At 44.6% G+C, this 19,802-nt stretch overlaps 1 protein-coding gene across 3 annotated transcripts in view; it reads left to right on the forward strand.

Annotated features, from left to right (window-relative positions):
- Positions 1–19,329, forward strand: part of LOC103719834 (uncharacterized) — a 47,345-nt gene extending 28,016 nt beyond the window's left edge. For all 3 annotated transcript variants that reach the window (XM_089928563.1, XM_039131433.2, XM_008809259.4), the window contains 6 exons: positions 357–696; positions 1,184–1,381; positions 15,786–15,869; positions 16,050–16,108; positions 18,000–18,150; positions 18,273–19,329. In XM_089928563.1, the coding sequence (XP_089784689.1) occupies positions 357–696; positions 1,184–1,381; positions 15,786–15,869; positions 16,050–16,108; positions 18,000–18,150; positions 18,273–18,338 (898 nt within the window). In that variant the 3' untranslated portion in view covers positions 18,339–19,329. The remainder of the gene's footprint in view (positions 1–356; positions 697–1,183; positions 1,382–15,785; positions 15,870–16,049; positions 16,109–17,999; positions 18,151–18,272) is intronic.
- The last annotated feature ends 473 nt before the right edge of the window (positions 19,330–19,802 follow it).

Below are 19,802 nucleotides of genomic sequence, written 5' to 3' on the forward strand. Positions count from 1 at the left end.
ACTCAAGATTTGAATGTTTCAACTTATTCCTACTTAAAAATTAGAATCCTTCCCTGCCATTTGCCATCTAGTCTATCTATTCCCAGTGTTGTCTTAGTTCTTTCATTCATGTACTTATGCATGAGCACAGGTTCAAGTCCGAAGTTCAGAGTTGATTTCCAATTCATAACTGATCAGAGAAACACATTCTTAAACTGTCAATTGAATATTGACCCAATGTTTGTTTGTATCTAGATGCTTTTGTTTTGAGGACCCATAGTATTAATATATTGTTCCCATGCTCATGTTTCTTAAAGTTGTAGGCTAACTAGTTTAACTATTTACTCTGATTAACTTTTGTAGAACAATGTATGCAGGATTCCTCTTCTTACAATGTCCAAAGATTCTTATGCAAAGCAAAATGAACTTGGACCTAACTATCTTGGTTACTACAAACATCTTTTTTTCGAGCTGTTTTCTCAGAATGAGGACATTGAATTACCCCTTTCGGGATCAAATTCTGAACCATCAGCAGGATATTCTGATGATGTTCGACGCATCCATAACCAAGACAAGGGATGGAAAGGTAAAAGCTGCAGCACTTCTGGTTCGTTTTTTGCAGGAGGGATAGGTGAAGAGCTTTCAGAGTTTAAGAAGGAGAAGTTGAAGTCAATTATCCATGAGAGCGCAGTTTGTTTTAATCAAGAAGCTGATGAGGTATATTTGCATCCTTTCCTTGTCTACAGAAAATGCCTCCTGACATGTTGGAACTTGTCCTAGGCTTCTGCTAATCTTTGTCAAACTGGTCTCAACAGATCATCACATGTTGCTAATAAGTTAACATTTTGAGTTGGTCTAAACCAGTATTTGACAAACCAGGCGCTCTTGACTCCATAATCTGTACTATTTTATGCTAGAGGGTATTTGATACCATGAAGATACAAAATAAAGTGGCTTTCCTATTAGCCTGTTGAAATCCATAATTTTGATTTAATACTACATATACCTGTGCTGTGACAGTTGTATGTGGGCTAATTGTATCTGCCTTTAGCCTGTTCCTTGGCTTAACTTGCAAAATAGAAATGATCATTAGCCCTGCTAAGATTGTGTTTTGTGAATCCTGTCTATATGCACTTGTTTAATGATGCACTGGAGGTGGATTTGCCAAAATTTGTAGTGATGGTCAACCACACTCTGAGTGCAGGTATTTGGTCAAATTTTATCAGCATTCCAGGCTGAATCAGATCGAAGGAAAAAAGAGCTATTGCCAGGCTGTGCAAGTGCCTCAGATGAAGACATGAGTGAACCTAATTGTAGTAGGAAGCGGAAAGCATCTTTTTCTCCTATTTTGGATAGTTATCTCAGCTATACGGACATTCTCAATTCCCAATCTGTTAGACAGGTAACTGTGTTATACAAGCATGAGTTTTTATGTGGTTGTCATCATCATCATTTTCCTTCAGTACTACTCTTTGCTTGGTATATTGTTTTGATACTGAAAACATAATAAATTCTGCAAATAGACATCACTATTTCTCTCTACATATATATGATATACTCTACAGCTACATGCATGGTACAAAGTGAAGTCGCAATTCAATTTTCTTTGCTCTCTCTCTCATGGGCATGAGAAGCATCCAACTAGAAATCACAAGCCATCTACCTTCATCTTTCTTTCCTCATTTCAGTGTGCAGAACCCAACACTTCTGACTTTATTCCCAAACTAAGCAACAATATAAGTTACTGATGAAGGGAAACTTAAGACAACTAGAACCATCTGGAAAATATAATGTACAATTGGCTAAATATAATCTGGAAAATATAATTTTGTTGTGAAACTTCTCAAGTTACTGGGGTTTACATCAGTCAGTTTAAACCTTCTAGACAGATCTTGTAGTGCTACACTGTTTTTGTACATCAGAAGTTTGATGTGATTCTATTTGTTTTGGGTGCCACAAATAGGGAGAAAGCTAATGGTTGTTAGAAGGCTAGGTCTTAGTATTGAGATAAGCTTGCTGTCTAGAAATCTATATCTTTGCACATAAAGACTGGCAATTAACTTAAGGGGAAAAGAAATAGAAAATTAGAGGTTCTAGGGTCCCTATGTAGTATTGTTTTGTTTTTCTTTACTGTATTGAAGTCTATGGGGATAATACTTTTAGAGATTCAAAAAGATTGATCTCTTGGTTTCTTTTTTTTTTGTTGTTTTCTTGTGTGATTTGTGGACACACACAAAAAAAAAATAAAAAGGACCGAAGTGTTGTGCTATGTAGAGGAGGAGAAAAAGGGAACTGTCATGAAATTGAAGGAAAAAGAGAAGGAAAGTAAACTACTCAAGGGTCCCCCAGAAATTTCAAGCATAAGTGGCAAAGCTACTCCATGTACAGCTGTAATATACTTTAGCACATCTACCCTGAACTTCAATCTAAAACCAAAATATATGTGAACTAAAATGAGCACTATTTGAATAGGCTCTCTTAATGAAATTTATTGAAATGAAACTTCAAATTAGGCTTGCAGTTATGCATCAAATGGTGTTCTGCAATTCAAATATAATGATTATAATCTATAATTAGTGTGGCCACCAATCTTCCAAATTATAAAAACAATCAAATTTAGAAAATTTTATCTGGATTGATGATTATGAAAATATAGATCACTTAACTGAATGGCTACATAAATTCATCTTTCCTAGTGGCAGTTATCCTGATTTCAGCAATTTCATATTATTGTGGTTCTAATTATCCTATCTGTGGTCCAAAGAGCCTTTTGCTATTCATCTTGATTTCTAGTTCTGGGACCTCTGCATTGTTGCTTCTTGTTATCTTCGATCTTCTATATTATGTCTAGTATGCATCTTGTTGTGATGAAAAGATTTCATTTCTATATTATGTCTAGTATGCGTCTTGTTGTGGTGAAAAGACTTCATTTTGATTCTTCATGAAATATATATATATCAAACAAAGCCATAGGCATCCTTGATGGACGTTCATGGGTGACATAAAACTGCTCAAAACATAATTCTTCAACACAACTTGATCATGTAGTGTACTTTTAAAACCGTGTTATGTTTATTATTAAATCATGCTCATTGATCAGGTTCGTCTCATTGCTTATGTTTGTCAAACTATCTTTCCAATGGTATGTCATTGAAATAATCAAAAAGTACCTCTGTAGTAAATTAAATATATATATATATATATATATATATTTGTTGTCTAGTGCACCATTCTAGTGTTTGATGACAATCTAATATATGTTAAAGTAAATGCCATGATATTCAACTAACAGGATAGCCAAATGCAAGATCAAAAGGAAAAAAAAGGAAAAAGAAAGAAAAAGAAAAAAAATCTTTCCTCTAATTTTTCTTTAAAATTTACCATTCTAATGTCTTAGAATCTTCTTAAAATTTGTAAAATCCAAGTCTAAAGAAATACTTCCTAGAATTCAAAAAAAAATGGTACAATAGCTCATATTCACATCTAATTTAGCCCCATAAATAAATTTTAGGTATAAACTCCAAAACTGGTAATTTTAGCTGAAATACGAAAACTAGAATAGCTTTAGATTGCTTCTTTCTTCTTTTTTTTGCTAAAAACGGGTTTTCATATAATACGTGTACGAATACACCCAATAAAGTCAAAAAACACTAACTCACGGAGAGCCAGTGGCAGCTCCCCCTCCTCCGCCCAAAAAGTGTACCCTGAATGATGAGCCGCAAAGGCAGCCACCCAATCAGCTGCCTCATTAGCTTCTCGGAATACATGTCTGGCCTGTATGGCCATTCCAACCCCATACATCATCCCTATATCCTGAACCAAGGGGTGGTCTGTGCCCTCAACCCTCAACCCCTCCTGGATCCAACTGATAACTGCAGCCGAGTCGCCCTCCAAGACAATCGAGCCAGCCTGCAATACCTGCCTCGCATATCGAAGACCCGCCCAAGCAGCTCGTAGCTCTGCCCCGAAAACCGATGTACCGATCAACTGACAGCCACCTGCTGCCACCACTCTGGAGTGCGGGTCTCGTATCACAAAATCCGCACCACCTCACGCGCCTCCATCCAGAACCGATCCGTCGAAGTTGACCTTGAGGAAACTCGGGGGTAGGGGTTCCTAGGTAAAGAACACCATCTGAGGAGCTGCTGGAGCAGAGAGGGAACCCCAGGTGTCCCGAGCTATCAGAGGTCCATCTGAAGAAGGTCTGATCTCCATGCCTGTACTCGCGCGAACTCCGCTACAAACCTCGGTGACACTCTGCGCTCATCGAGGGTGCGGACGTTCCTTGCCAGCCAAATCTGATGTGCTGTGCAGGTTGCTCGAATAGCCTCCTGACATGTCCGAGGGCGGGCCAACCCCTGCTGCATCATCTATAAAAACTGAAGCCTCCCACACCAGACCCCTTGCGGGAACCCTGCCCACAGCCATGCCGACCTCGCCCACGTACACTGCAAGAGCACGTGGTCGACCGACTCCTCAACACTGCATGTTCCGCACTCCGCTGGGATCCCCCAGCCTCGCCTGCTCAGCACTGCTCTCGTCGGAAGGCGGTCCCACGCCACCTTCCATAGAAAAAGTGCCGCCCTTGGGTGAAGCCCTGACCTCCAGATCCAAGTGCAGTGCTGCCCCGGCTCATGCTTCTGCTGGATAACACTGGCGAGGTCTCCCAATCTGACACTGGACCGGCAAGAGGTGCCCCAGACCCTGATATCAGGACCTCCACAACCTGGCACAGGAAGGGACCGGATCCTCTCAGCTGGGTATCCTCCGAACAACTGTCGTAGCCTAGCGTCATCCCATGCTGACTCTCCCGGGGCAAGAAGATCGAAGACCCGCAACCCCTCCACTGCCCCAGCATCGATCATGGTCGGCCAACACCTCAGTGGGACGGTATCCATCCATGGGTCCGTAGTCACATCAATACTCCGCCCATCGCCAATCAGCCACTTGGTGTTTGCCGACACCATCGGCAAGTACCTCCCAATCTCACGCCACATGAAAGAGACTTGCCGCCCACTCCATGCCACCTGAGCTCTCGCGGCCATATCTGGCCGCCATCACCTGACTCCACAGCCCGTGTAGCTCTAGCAGGAACCGAGCTACATACCGAGCAATGAAAACCTCGCGCCGCTCCAGTAGGGACTGCACTCCGAGACCGCCCTCACTGGTAGGCCGGCAGACATGCTTCCAGGCCACCAAATGCACCCCGCGGCCTCCGTCGTGTGACCCCCATAGGAAACATCGCGACCGTTGTTCGACCTTCAGCAGGGTCGTCTTCGGAACCACGGTGTTGGCCATGAGGTATACTGGCATGGACCCCAACACCGATCTGATCAAGGTCAGTCTCCCCATCATAGACAGGGAAGCCGCTCTCCATCCCTCCAACCTGCTCTCTACCCGCTGCACCAGGCTAGAGCACTCTGCCACCCGTAGTCTGCGGCCTGTGATGGGAACACCCAGGTAGGTCAATGACCCATCCTGCTCGGGTATCTGCAGAATCCCTCGAATCTCCTGTCTAACCCTGCTCTCCGTGCTCGGGCTGAAGTGAACAGCTGACTATTGGAAGTTAACTCTCTGACCTGACGTCACGCAGTAATCCGCTACCACCCTATGAAGAACCCGTGTAGTAGAAACCCGCGCCCTGGCCAAAAGAAGACCAATCGTCAGCGAAAAGCAAATGGGAAAGAGGACTAGCCCCCGGGGCGGGGACATAGGCCTCCAGCTCCCTGCGGGCACACACCCTCTGCAAATCACGAGATAAAATATCAGCACAAAGAATAAACAAATAAGGTGATAGAGGGCATCTCTGACACAGCCCCATGGTGGACTCGAAGAAAGGTGAAGGTGTGTCGTTGACCAAGACACACCCCAGGACCCAACCGATCCGCCTGTGGAACCCATACGCCTCGAGTGCCTGCTGAAGAAGTCTCCATCTGATCCTATCGTAAGCTCTCCATATCCAACTTAATAGCCATCAAGCTACGTCGCTTCAATGCTCGCTGCAGATCCCACATCATCTCCTAGGCCAGCAGAACATTATGGGAAATGTTTCTGCCAGCTATAAACGCCCCCTGCTTCTGACTGATGATGCCAGGCAGGAGAGGCTTCGTCCTTCGGACCATTATTCTGGCCACAACGTTATACAAGGTTGTGCACAAACTGATGGGTCTGAAGTGACAGGGCTCCGCCGCCTCCTGACGCTTCGGAATAAGCGTGATAAAGGTAGCCTTCCAATCTTCTGGCATCACTACCTGAGAGAAGAAGCACTGAATAGCCTCTACCACCGCTATCCGAATGATACCCCAGTACTGTCGGAAAAAGAACGGGGGAACCCGTCCGGTCCCGGGGCCTTGTCTGGAGCCAAAGCCCAGACTGCCTCCTATACCTCCTGTGCCGACACCGGTCGGTGAAAACAGAGCATTGCAAATCTCTTTTCCCTCTCTCCCACGGTGGAACATAAAATAAATTTCCTTTTTTTATCTTCTTCCCAAAAGAAACAGAGCACTCCTCCCCTGTTTCTTGTTCTCTCCCCACCGAATCAAGCTCCCTCTCTCCCCTGTTCTTTGGCTCAACACCCAGCCGAAGGCTCTCTCCTTCCTCTCGTTCTCCCCTTCTTATAGATCGCCAGAGCATGGAGAGGAGGAGAAACGGGCGCAGGATCTTGGGAGGTGGATCCGTGGATGATGATTCGGGAAGGAAGCTTGCTGCGTCGCCTTGATCACGGACGGCTTGGATCACGGGGACGATGATCACGGAAGAGGGCGCTGGAGATTCGAGGCGAGACGGGCCAACGGAAGGAGCTAGATTACCGGCTGCTGGCAGTGGGATTTCTTGGACGCGGAAGGATGGCTGCTGTGACCGGAAGAAGAGGAGATGGGAGGCTGAGACGGCGGCTTGATCACAGCACGGGATCACTGGGCGGATTGCGGAGGAGGGGGTCGATGATCGTTGGAGCTCGGACGCGGCGTCGGAGGCTGGGATTACGGACTAGCGTCCGCATCATGGGCGGCTGGACGCGATCATAGGAGAGGCGGTCATTCGGGCTGAGAGAATGGCTGATGCGGACGGCTTGAATCCGGAAGAGGGGAGGATGCTGGAACTTGCCCGGAATGCTCAAATGGAGAAGGAACGGGGACCACGAACGGCTGGGATGCGGCTTCGGCTTGATTTGGGAAGGAGCTGGGACGTTGCGGGATCATGAGAAGGAGCTTGAATCTTTGGCTTCACGGCTAAAGGGACTCCTTGAAACGGGCGGCTGCTGATCGTGGGACGTTGCTTTGATTGCGTTGATGGCGTGGAGGAGCCGACCGGAGTGGATTTATTTGGGATGTTGATGATTAGCTGGGCGGATGGCACGGATGCAAGGAAGTCTGGAATGGGCGCACGACTGGGAATGAAAGGTTGCAACGCTGGTTGGGAGCTGATCTGGATCATTAGATGCAGACACGGAGATGCTCGTGATGTTGTGTTGTATCGCAGGATGAAATGTGCAGGCCCTGGAAGATGCTGGTTTGACTTGAGTTCGGGCTGCCGGGCATTGGGCTTAAATCCGATATTATTGGGTTTCTTGGATTACTTGCATTCAAACACAAATACAACGTTAATTAGTTAATTTTATTATTAATGATTAGCTACAATACTAATTAAGATGGTATGACGATTGCACTTTTGTGCTCTCATCAGTCGGATCAGGGCTGCGTTCTCATCATCTTTGATTCTTGCATCCACCCTCGGGGGTTGGTCTCTGTTGCCGGAATCCTCATCCTCTATCCATTTGGCGCGGAAGAAATCCAGCAGGATCTTATGAATGGCAGGCTCACCTTCCACCCGATGTCCAGACCCGTCTCGCAGCGAGTGGATCGTGCTCCGCTGCCTCCGGATAATCATAGTCCGGTGGAAGAAACTAGTGTTGCGGTCACCCTCACGTACCTACTGAACTCGAGATTTCTGTCGCCAGAAGATCTCGTGCTGCCGCAGTAGTGAGTGGTGAGTCGCTAGAAGCCCCCGAAGGTCGCCCATGTCATCCACCGAGAGCGCACCTTCTAGATCTTCTTTCCTTTGCAACTCAGTGATCGCAGTCTCTACCCCCTCGACTCTCCGGAAGATATCGCCCACAACCTTGCGGTTCCATCGTCGGAGACGCCTCTTGGCCAATTCTAGTTTGCGCGACACCCGGTGCATAGCATCTCCACGCACCGGGATGCGCCATGCCTCACGGACAATATCGCAGGACTGGAGGTACGATAGCCAAACCTTCTCAAAGCAGAAGGGACTGTGATGACTAGGTCCCGATGATGTGGAAATCAGCAGGGGGCAGTGGTCCGAGGCGATCCGAGGTAAGTGACTAACCCTGCAGGTAGGAAAACGGAGGATCCAGTCCGGGGACGCAAAGGCCCTATCTAGACGCTCCCAAACCCTAGCACTGCCGAGCTGATTATTGCACCAAGTAAACTGAGGTCCAGAGAACCCTAAGTCCACCAGGCCAGTACGCGACACAAAATCGCGAAACTCTCCTGTCCACTCTATCCATGAAGGCTGCCCCTCGCCTCTTGTCACCCAAACTCAAGATGCAATTGAAGTCACCAACTACAACTGTCGGGACACCCTGGGCGGTGAGCATGGTATGCTGTACCGATCAGTACCGGTCGGTATCGGTACGCCAATGTCGGTACGCCTGGCGTACCGCATACTATACTGTACCGACACTCGGTACGCCTATACTAATGCGGCAACGGTACGGGGTTCGGTACCGGTACGGCGAACCTTAGCTGTGAGATTGGTGATCTCCTGCCAGAGGACTCTCCTGATCCTGTAATCCGTGCTCGCATACACCCCACACAAAACCCACGGAGCAGCATCAGGTGCCGATACAACCATAACTACCTGTTGGGGGCAGTTGTGGAAGACATCAAAGGTCGCCACCCCTCGCCTCCACAGGAGCAGGATACCTTCCGACAGCCCCCGGGAGTCGACTGCGTATGTCACCCAGTCCCTCCCCAGGCGCCGTCTCAAATGTACAAGCCCCTCACCAGATAGTCGGGTCTCACTAAGGAAGCAGATCTCCGGACAGTGAACTTGCACTAACCGTTTGAAGGAAGACATGAAGGACGGCTTGGCCGCCCCCCTACAATTCCAGGTTAGGACCCTCATGGATCACAATCCACGTAGTCGGCCTCTGACCCATCCTCCCTCTGGGACGTGGGGCCCGCCTCAAGCACGCTACCTGGGCCCTCCCGCAGCTCATCAGATACGATCTGCATGACTGCCGCCTTGATACGCTGCACAGCAAGCGTGTGGTCCGTGCCCCCTCCCGGCATCAGCGGCGCGGCCTGACTCTCCGCCGAAAGCGGCACGAGGTGGTCGGTGGCCCCACTCCCACTGGAGGCAGCCTCCCCCTGCTCACCTGCGGCCGGAGGCAGAGGGCCAAACTGGAAAACTCCATTAGGGTCAGTGCCCACCCGCACGTCCCATGCCTGTACCTCACTCGTCACGCCCAAAGTGAGACGGGTATGATCATCGTGTACGGGGGGTACTAGCTCCAAATCAGCTCCCCGATGAGGAGGGCTGAACCGAAATGGCCCAGCTGGTTCCTCGCTCTGGCCCTGTAACGCAAGTTCAGCAGAACTCCCCAGGCCCAAATCAGACTGGGCCTGTGGGCCTGCTATAACTTGGCCCAAGGAGACAACCACGGGCTGGGCCTGAAGGCCCAAAGCCCGCGGTTCCTCGGCTGTCCGCACGGCTCGTCGGTCGTGCACATCCTCGCACGGGCCCAGCGAAGCCTGGGCCCGCGCGACCCCAGCGCCGGGCGCGATCTTAGCGCCCGATGCATCCCCAGGTCTCGGCGCGCCGATGGCGCGTGGCGCGACAACGGCGCGGGGCGCGATCTTAGCGCCCGGCGCATCCCCAGGTCTCGGCGCGCCGATGGCACGTGGCGTGACAACACCCCGCGCCGACGGTTTGAGCCCCGCCCCGGGCCGCCCCCACCGGCCCGCGACCCCGGCGCCCGGCCCTATGGGCCCGATTGCGCTGGGTCGGCCCAGTCAAGTTCCCTCGGCCCACAAGCGCGAGGGCCAGCTGGGCCCCCTGACCGGGATCCCCAAGTGGGCCAAGGCCCGCCGGCGGCCTGGGCCGCTTCTGGGTTTGGGCTCGGGCCGCGGCCGCCCGGCTGGGCTCAAGATCAGCCCGCACCGGGGCCTTGTCGAGTCGCCGACTCGACCCCGGGTCTCCTGACTCGGCCAGGAGATCATCGGCCGAGTCCACCTGGAGGGGGCCGAAGGGGGGCTCCGGGTGCCCGTCCCCCTGAACGGCCAGCGGTGACCGGCGGCATGCCACCTTCGCTGGCTTCTGCCAACCGTCGGTGTCCGCCGGGGACACCGACGTAGCTGGGCGAGGCGCCGGAGACGGCGGCCGAGTCGAAGACGACCCGGGCCCTGAGTGCTGCTCGGTCATCTCCCCCGGCCGCGGCGGGCGATTCTCCTGCAGGAGTCACTGCTGTGTCGCCACCATCCAGGGACCGTAGATCGGTCCCTGTACGTCCTCCTCGATGCTCGGAGACGGTTGAGCCGGCCCGCCCCCCGGGTCCACCTCCACCGAAGCCGAACCTGAACCCCCCTCGGCGCTAGTGGTCGCCGGAAAGCGGCAAGCCGCTGCCTGGTGACCCATCCGCCCACACCGGGAGCACAAAGCCGGGGCATTTTCGAAGACGAAGGGCTGCCATCTCACCTTCGTCTTCCCCTGGATCAACACGCTCGGTAACAAGGGCTTGGTGGTGTCAACCGCCACTTTCACCCGGGCGAACCCCATCGCCTGCCACTGCTCTGTGACGCCGTCCACAGCGACTGGCTGGCCCGCCCATGCGGCGATGTGGAGGATGGTCGATGTCGACCAATATTCCGGCAGCAGACGAGGCAGGCAGAGCCACACCATTGCCGTCTGCACGGCCTCCTCCCCGGGTTCAAAATCGGGAACCCATGGGGTCATGGCTAGGAGTTGCCCGGCCGCCACCCACGGGCCCTCGCTCAATGCCTGGTCCCGGTCCTCCATCGACCGGAACCTCAGGGCAAGGTAGCCGTCCACGAGTGGGACGGCCACCACCTCCTTCAGCTTAGACCGAGCGGCGACATCCTTCGCCACCCACTCGGCTGGGACACGGCGGCTGAAGCTACGGACCACTGCCACCTGCCCTTCCCACTCAAGCCGAGCCGCCTCAATCGGCTCCTCCGGAAGGACCAACACCTCCGAGAAGCAGCGGCTCAGCTGCTCCACCTCCGCGGCCGTGGGCCATTGAGTCACCCACGGCCCCGGCCTTGTCCAGGCGCCAGAACCCTTACCGTTGCCTCTTGCCGCTCCCTCTGTTGCCGTCCCCGCCGGTTGCTTCCCCTTCCAGTCCATCGGGCGCCCTGCAAGGTAGAAGACGGTGAATAGGGGGGTGGCCCTGGGGGACGCCGAGCTGTCTGCTTGGATCCCGTCGCTCGTCCCGCCACCCGGATGGACGGCCGGCCTCCCGCAACGCCGGAATACCACTTCGCCTCGACCGGCGTTGAACCGCCGATCAGTTCTCCGGCGGGAAACTAGCCATTAGGAGTTTCCCCAGAGCAAGTCTTCAAACTAGCCATTAGGATTGTTCCTTTTGAGCACGACGGTGCTTTAGATTGCTTCTAGCTGAAAGATAAAAGTCTCAGTTAAGGTACAAACTTCAAATAGTGGCTTGAACATAATGGTTTCTAGGATTTCTAGATATTATAATTTTACATAACTAAACTGATTGGGGTGTAAGTTCTATTTGTGTTAAAATTTTGTCTTTCATTTGTTGTTTATTCCTGAATTTGTCATAAATATTGAAGTCCAATTGGATTAGTAAATGGTTTATTGTGCTTTAGCTGATTCATATTTCCTATGGGAAAGGAAAGGTCATGACAACAAAAGAATGAGAAGAGTTGGCAAAAAAATTATGTCTAATATTTATGTGCCTACTAGCAAAACAAAAAGAAAATGAACAAAGAAAATTTGTGGTGAAAAGGATACAAGAGAGGATTTCGTGCAACCTATGGTAACTAGGGTTTTATGTAATATAATGATGGAGATGACGCTGATTGAAACAAGATGAAGGAGAAGCCACATCCAAAGAAGGGTTAGTCCCCATAACTGATGTTGAGATAGTGGATTATTGATGTAGCAAAATGGTGCATTCCTTTATATCATTCATCCAAACATGTTTTCACTCAACTTCGTAATTGTATGTCACTTGAATATGCATGATGCAGGACATATTTACAGCAGTAAGGAAGTAAATGGTTTCTTTTTTTTTTTTGAATGTGTGCCCTAACTCTTTGACTATCTTTGTTTTGTTTTGGATAGTCTAGGATTGTTCCCAATCAATATTGTGCCTCTTACTTGTTTACATTGAAGGCCTATTGTGTTACCTGGACATGGGTGTCAAGTATTCAAGTGTCTTGAAGAATCTGACAAGGCAATCTCAGAAAACCCGGACACTTGGACATGCCTACACACACAATATGTATATTTATGAAGAAATTTAAATTGGATTTAAGTGACTTTGGACGACAAATTGGTATTTTGGCTTAATGAATACCCGAATCTCTGACAGCCCTTCAAAAGGTTTAGTGGTATCCTATCAAGACAAAAAAGAAGAATAAGAAGATTTAGTGGTTTAAAAAAAAGGGCCACATGCTTGGGATGGTAGGATCCCTGAACAATAGCTTCTACGTGCTACTTTGGGCTCCTATTAGTTTGACATCGCTTGGAAGTAACGGTTTAAATCCTTTGTGAGGCATGCAGCCTAATTCATGTCTGTTAGCCTGTCCTGTCTTTGGCACTCAATCTGAGAAGAAAACGAGGAAAAGGAAAAAAAAAAACAAAAAGAAGAGAGAAGGGAAGTACTTGCTGCTCAAAGGTAATGAGGAAGGTGCATCAATCCATTCTTGCCTATTCTATCTCCTTTCTTTCCTTTTTTCCCCTTTCCTTTGTCGTTTAATCAGGCCGTGGGGAGATGACATGTGGATCCAAATCTCTCTGTTCTTTATTTCTTTTTTATTCCTCAAGTCCATTGTGGCTTCTATCACAGTGGGATTCGGAGCAGATGCTCTTTCGTTCGATAGGCTGCTCTGTGGTTTAGGGTTTCGGGTGAGGCATGGAGACCAGGAGGCATGTCCACGGCATATCAGCATATTTGCACTTTCATGTTGGTTACCATGTATCCCTACCAAAACCCCAAAAATGCCGTGTCTGGGTAACATGGCCGATCTATAAGTCAAACATAGTAAAGTTGTTATTATCATTATTAACATCTTATCGAAGGATGAAAATCGTGATGAGTTTAAATGAAGTTCGCATGGTAATGATAACACATGCGCAATACTATATTGTGCTATTTATTTGTGAACTTATTATGCCTGCAGTTTTATTATGGACATTGGATTCGTTGTGTTAGTGCACAAGCACAGTTGTGTTATGTTGTTGCATATGTCAAATTATTTCAAATAGTGAAAGTTGTGCAGTCCACATAATAAGCAACAACCGAGATATATATCTAAAATGATTCAGAGTGCTAGATTTCTGTTAATAAGTAACAAACTGTACGTGTTGAAAACATGAAATCATTTCTATGTCTAGCACAAAACAACTGAAAGTGATCTGTCTTGAAACGAGATTGAAAACTACATTGCATCTCATGGTGCTGGTTTGTTTTTTTATTTTTTCCAGCATGTGTTTCTTTATGTCAATGTTGTCTCTTATAATAATATGTATGACATGACACACATACCAAGCCTGCTGCTAAGTGAGTTGGGCGTGATATTTGAACTACAGTTCTTTACTCAAAGTTACATGATAAATAGATAAACTTAGAAGAAGAGAATGCCCTTATGGCGGCAATTTCTAAGCACTTTTGTATGCTTCCTATGGTTAGCAAGGCAAGGATAGAGATATTAAGGATGGACTTTTGAGTTTAACTGCTTGGGCCAAAGATGAATTTTAGATGAAATGATCCTTCAATTAGTTAAAACCTATTGCTATTGGAAAATGAGTAGAGTAAGACTCCGCAAAGAAGTAGCATAAGCAAAGTATCTGGATGAAAAATGCAGTGGATAATCCAGGTGGGCTGGGAGGTTTTCAGTGAGAGATTTTGAATCTTTACGTTCCTATTTAAATGCACTGTGCCACATTAGCTCTTCCCATTGAAAAAACTGTGAAGAGATTCATGCCCATGCCCACACCCATAACTGCTCCCGCATCTGCTTCTGCACTAAGCATAGCTTTTAAAACCAGACTGGACTGACTGGTTGGACAGGAAAACCAGTGAAGTAGACCCCTAGCTGGTCCAGTTTTCTAATGAGATTAGAAATGCATTTAGACCATCAAAAACCGCTGACCCTGCTGGTTTTTGGGGAAAACCAGTGACTTGGGAAGGCAAAAACAGGGTAAACTGATTTTTATAAAGCTTTTAAAAATAGTGTTGAAATTGAGATTCGAACAGTGAAGTCTAGTTTAGTATATATACTTCACAACTACTATGGGATTGCCCCAGTTCTGGCTCTATTGGATGCTTTATTATACTTTGTCATTAGGTGAAGTTGTTTTAAATGGGTTTTGATACTCATAATAATTATTTTCATTAAATATATACACATTTTTTGGTTATTTTCTAAACTTTTTTATTTATAATATAAAATAAATAAGTTCGATGTATTTTTCCTATGTTATATTATAATCCTTTTACAGTTTAGAAAAAAATAAATGATTCATGACTACTTTCTATTTATACTCCATGAAAATTGTAGCATAAAATGTATGCCGATGTGATTTGTAATATAATATTTAAAAATATAAAATTGTCAATAATTACGCACAGCTCAGGTTTATTAACTATGACTCCAAGTTAAAATTTTGATATATTAATAGGGTAGGTCTAGTGGGTTTCTCAAGATGCATTGGAGTAACTAAGCTCTTATTTCATTGTGGAGATTCAAGGCTTCAAAAATGAGGACCAACACTTGTTTGATTGTCTGATCCACTAGCAAGCGCTAACCACGGGCGGGGTGGTGTGGGGCGGGGCAGGGGGTAGTGCTGGAAAGGGCCCTAGGCCTCCTCCCAAGATTTTGGAACCTAAAATTTCTCATCTTCCTAAAATTTCTCTACCTTCTCCACACACCTCTCTATCCATCTCTTTATTTAATTCTACAATTTAATCCCTTCATATCTGTCTTCCTAAAATTTCTCCACTTCGCTCTTTATTTAGTTCTGTGATTTAATCCTTTCATATCTACATCCTTTGTTTTTCTAGAGCCCCATTACCCAATAAACTTCTATAAATATGGGATGTTATTTTGAACACTAAAAGCTAATCATAACCACCAAATATTATTGTGAGCCTAAGCCTTCTTTACAAAAATTTGTACCGATGTTGCCTTTGTATGGGGACTGAGTCATTCATAACTAAGGATATTCCAGACGAATTATTATTTGCAACAAGTGAATACTTCTCATGAAGCATCAAGCATATAAAAATTAGTTTGAATTAGTTTTGAATTGATACTGATCCTCTAGTTTCCTCCATCAGTAGAATTGAGAAGCCTATGTATGTTTAGGTATAACCTGGCCTTTCCATCCTGTTTTTACATGATGTTTTTATTTATATAACAAATATATCTCTTTTTTCTCTTAAAAGCCAGCCATTTATGAATATATCATCTGCAAATTAACACCTGTCATTGTAGTTGTAATTAAGAACAGCCTTATTGAAACCCTTAAGCGGGCAGTTAACAGTTTGAGTTCTGGATTCACATTAGGTTTATAATGATACTCAAGCTGTTCAAGGAAATGATGAAATATGCCAGGAGGCCCTGGAGAAGGCTAACGAGATTTCTGCAAAGGTAATTTTAATAATATGCCGTGTTGACTCAAAACATAAAGGTTTCACCTTTCACGGATAACTCCTGTTATAAGTTTCCTGTTTTTGAAGATAAATATGCAATATTGCTGGTGTACAACAGTATACATGTTGTTTTATCAAAATTGTTCTTCATAGTAAGAAAACCATATCATCTTTTCAGCTTTGCAAGATGGAACAGGATCTTGAAGAATTTTTAGATGTGGTGGTATCCAAATGCAGGTAAATAATCCATTATCTCATAGCTAGAAAAAATTCAAATATTGCTCCTGTAGTTTAGCCTTTTTTAAATTGTGGTCATTGCATAAAATTTGGATTATCTGGTGTTTCCCTGATATATGCTTTGAGATTGTGAAGTAATCAAATAATTAACAGTTTACCTACATTTGTTGCTTGAATTTTAACTACTTGTATTAGAATTAAAATGCAGATAAGGGAATTGAAGTACAATTTTAGGTCTTCATAAGTGGATTTGAACTCTAGTCTCTTGGAAAATATAGAAAGACTGTAAGCTGTTTATTGGAGTAGATAATTACGCTCTTTGGTGGTGGCAGAGAAATGTTTATTCTTTTTTCTGATTTTTCAAATGTAGGCTCTACATGACGTTGCTATGTGTGCTGCTTGTTTATACATGATGATGTCATCAAGTTATGCTAATGCCCTGTGTCAATTGAAGTGAATATTGGATTTTAAGATACTGGAAAGTGGAAACCATTTTTTAGCAATTGAAATATCCCATGGCTGGATATCAACATTTTTTGGCAATAAAATGGAATGCCTAAAAATAATAAAATAAGACAAAACAGGCATGAAACAGGAAACAAAGAATTTTTTTTAATTAAATTTTATGATCTTTCAATGCTTTGGAAACATGAAACATAGGATGAGATTGGAAAAGAAAACTGATTGTCTCAGGCAAGTAAACTCAAAGACTAATGAGTGTTATGGCTGGCTTTGGTTAAAAATAAAATAAACAAAATATCAACAGAATCATTCTTATGACAAACATTTAGATTATAAAAAAGCAACATAATAAAGAGAGACAAGTACACCATGTTTAAAGTGGTATTCATTGTCAATGCACAATGATTTATAAGCATGCGCCATATACATGAGAGGAAGCATGGATATGAGAACATACATGAGATATAGAGCAATTTTGTTATGCGTGTGTGCACGATTATGCACAAGAGATAGAAAGCACTAAAAAAACCACCACGGAATGTTGTTATAAATGTTGGTAAAAGGACACCGATTGGCACTAAGGACATTATTTCACTATTATCATAAAAATATTGTTCGTAGGTTGTGTGGGAGTACTGAACATGCATTAATTAAACATTATGATATATACCCATTTATCATGTTCTCCATATATGCCTTTCATTCTTTTATGATTTTATACATGTATGTATATAAACATGCATTTCTATGCATGCACAGTATTGTTTAGTAGTTAGCTAATAGTGTTAATCCTTATTACTGGAGCATGTATGTCAATTGTGCCCTAGAGAGTGCATGAATTACAGTCTTAATAATGTCTTACCACTAAGGTATTCCAATATTGAAAGCCATGAAAATTCGTTTTCTTCTTTCTTTTAGTTCTCTAAAGTTGGTTCTTTTAGCATGATGAATTATGTTGTCCATAATGTGGCATCCCTCTCCTGATATATTTCTAGTCACCCTTTTACGATTGGGACTTTTGTAACAGAATCATTATTAGATTTGTTTCATGTGATATTCATCCAATTGCAATCTAAACTGTCTACTCTTTTCTGTTCTATTTCATTCCTACCCTTTCCAACTGTCACTCTGGTCTTTTTGATACCAAATGGAAGTTGGATGGCCTTTCTATAAAACCTTTTCAGATAATGCAGGATGATTATATTTTGACTTAATTTCTGTTTGCCTTATATATACGTGGTTTGATAAATGTTTTCTTATCTGACCCTCCCCAAACCCCACAATGGTGGCAGCCTAGTGCACTGGGCCACCCCTTAGTGTATTACCTCATGGCTTCCCTTTTATCAACATAACATTATTCTGTTGGATGGTTGTCCAAGCATTTGTATAAGAAAATTTGGGATCGTATTTATAATTGCACAATTTGCAGAGCAATGACTTGTGGTGAGAAGCGACAGCTTGGCAAGCAGATCCAGAAGCTTCCAGAGAAGGCATTTGACCGTGTGGTAGAAATAGTCCAACAAACGAACCTCTCAGCAAGTCATCTTTCTGACAATATCTTTATAAATTTGGAAGAACAGGTAAAAATTTCGGACCCTCCCCAGACCCCGAATGGCAGGAGTCTCGTGCATTCGACGCCCTTTTTAACTAGTTTTGATTAACTTAATATTACATTCATTTATCTGATGGTTTACCATTGTAGGACAATGTAACACTATGGAGATTGTACTACTATGTTCAAACTGTAAAGAAGGCAAACAAGCTCTGATTAAGGCATGCATTTTAGATTGTTAACACAAGCCAACCTCACAAGTACATTGTGCAACTTCATATTCGTGGAAGATAGCAGTTGGTATCATCAAAAATTTTGCATCTATGCTGGATGGCGAAATTTGTATGTACAAAGGGAGAAGAAAAGAAATAGGTTAAGTAGGAATGGCACCTCCATCCCCCTTTAGATATCACTTTCCATGATTCCTCTTTTTTTTTTCTCTTACTGGGGTAGGAAGAGCTTATGTGCATAATAAGCGGCAACATGTCTAGGAATCTTGTTATCAATTGTATGCTTAGTAATATTTGTAGGGCGACAATTTTGGCTATTTTGCAGTTGTATATTGGCCAGGCATATCCTCTCTGCATGCTTTGTATTGATAGGGCTCAAACAGTTTGTTAAGCTTCACTTCACATATTCATTCTTTGAATAACCAAATATTCTGTGGTTGATCACTTTTTAAACTGTGGATAGTGTCATCTGATGCCCTAAGAAAGCTGATAGCAATGTGGAAGACTATTGACTGTCCATCGTTATACTCCATACAGACATTGTCACCTTTTTTAAAAAAATGCGAGGGGATATCCCACCTGGATTTCATTAAGAGAATGAAGCCATAACTAAAATACAAAAAAGGAAGGAGGGGAAGAAAGAGAAAGTCATACAGAAAGGTGAACAGAGAGAACAAGAAGAGATTAAATAAAGATCAGTAGATCACTCGAATTGGCTTTCCTTTTTTTGTATAAGTAAATTGTTCAGGGCAGCTGAAACTGTACTCGGTCATATGCCATGTTGTAATTTAACCCCTACAGTAGCCACAAAAAGTAGAAGGGTGTGTACTGTTTTGAGTTCCTTCTTATCTCTCAGAGAAAATATGGTGCACATTCTGTCTGCAAGCAAAACTGTTGCTTGAATGATATATTTATATTATGTAAGTATAAAAATGGTGTAATATCAGAAAAAGTGATTGGTACTGGTATCATTGAAATTTCTGCCTGTTGGTATTGTCGAAGTTTTAATGTCATTGAAAATGTTACCATTCTAGATTTTATATTGTTACTATCTGATGGCACAGGTATCATATGTTTTTTATATTCTTGTGGTGAAATTTAAATTGATTTTGCTCAAAAGTTAATAGACATTGTATATTAAATTGCAAATAGTTCGCCCTATTATTGCATATACACTCAAAATTGTATGCAAACATTAGTTTTCTGCAGTAAAAGTTTCATTTATTATATACTCAGCTGACCTCACTATAAAGCTGCATGCATTCTTATTATCAAGATTGATGGCTGCAAGTATATGTTTCTAGTAATATGCATTCTTCTTTATGATTCGGGTAAATGGGATGCCTTCTATTTGTCGGTATATGATGAATGTCTTATTGAAATTTGTCAGTGTCAGCTCATTTTTACTTGTATATTTATAAAGTTTGAATGGAACTTCTTAACTATTTCA

This window comes from Phoenix dactylifera, chromosome 18 (genome assembly GCF_051530095.1).
Source record: "Phoenix dactylifera cultivar Ajwa chromosome 18, Ajwa_hap1_PhDact_Kaust_v1.1, whole genome shotgun sequence".
Taxonomy (NCBI): Eukaryota; Viridiplantae; Streptophyta; class Magnoliopsida; order Arecales; family Arecaceae; genus Phoenix; species Phoenix dactylifera.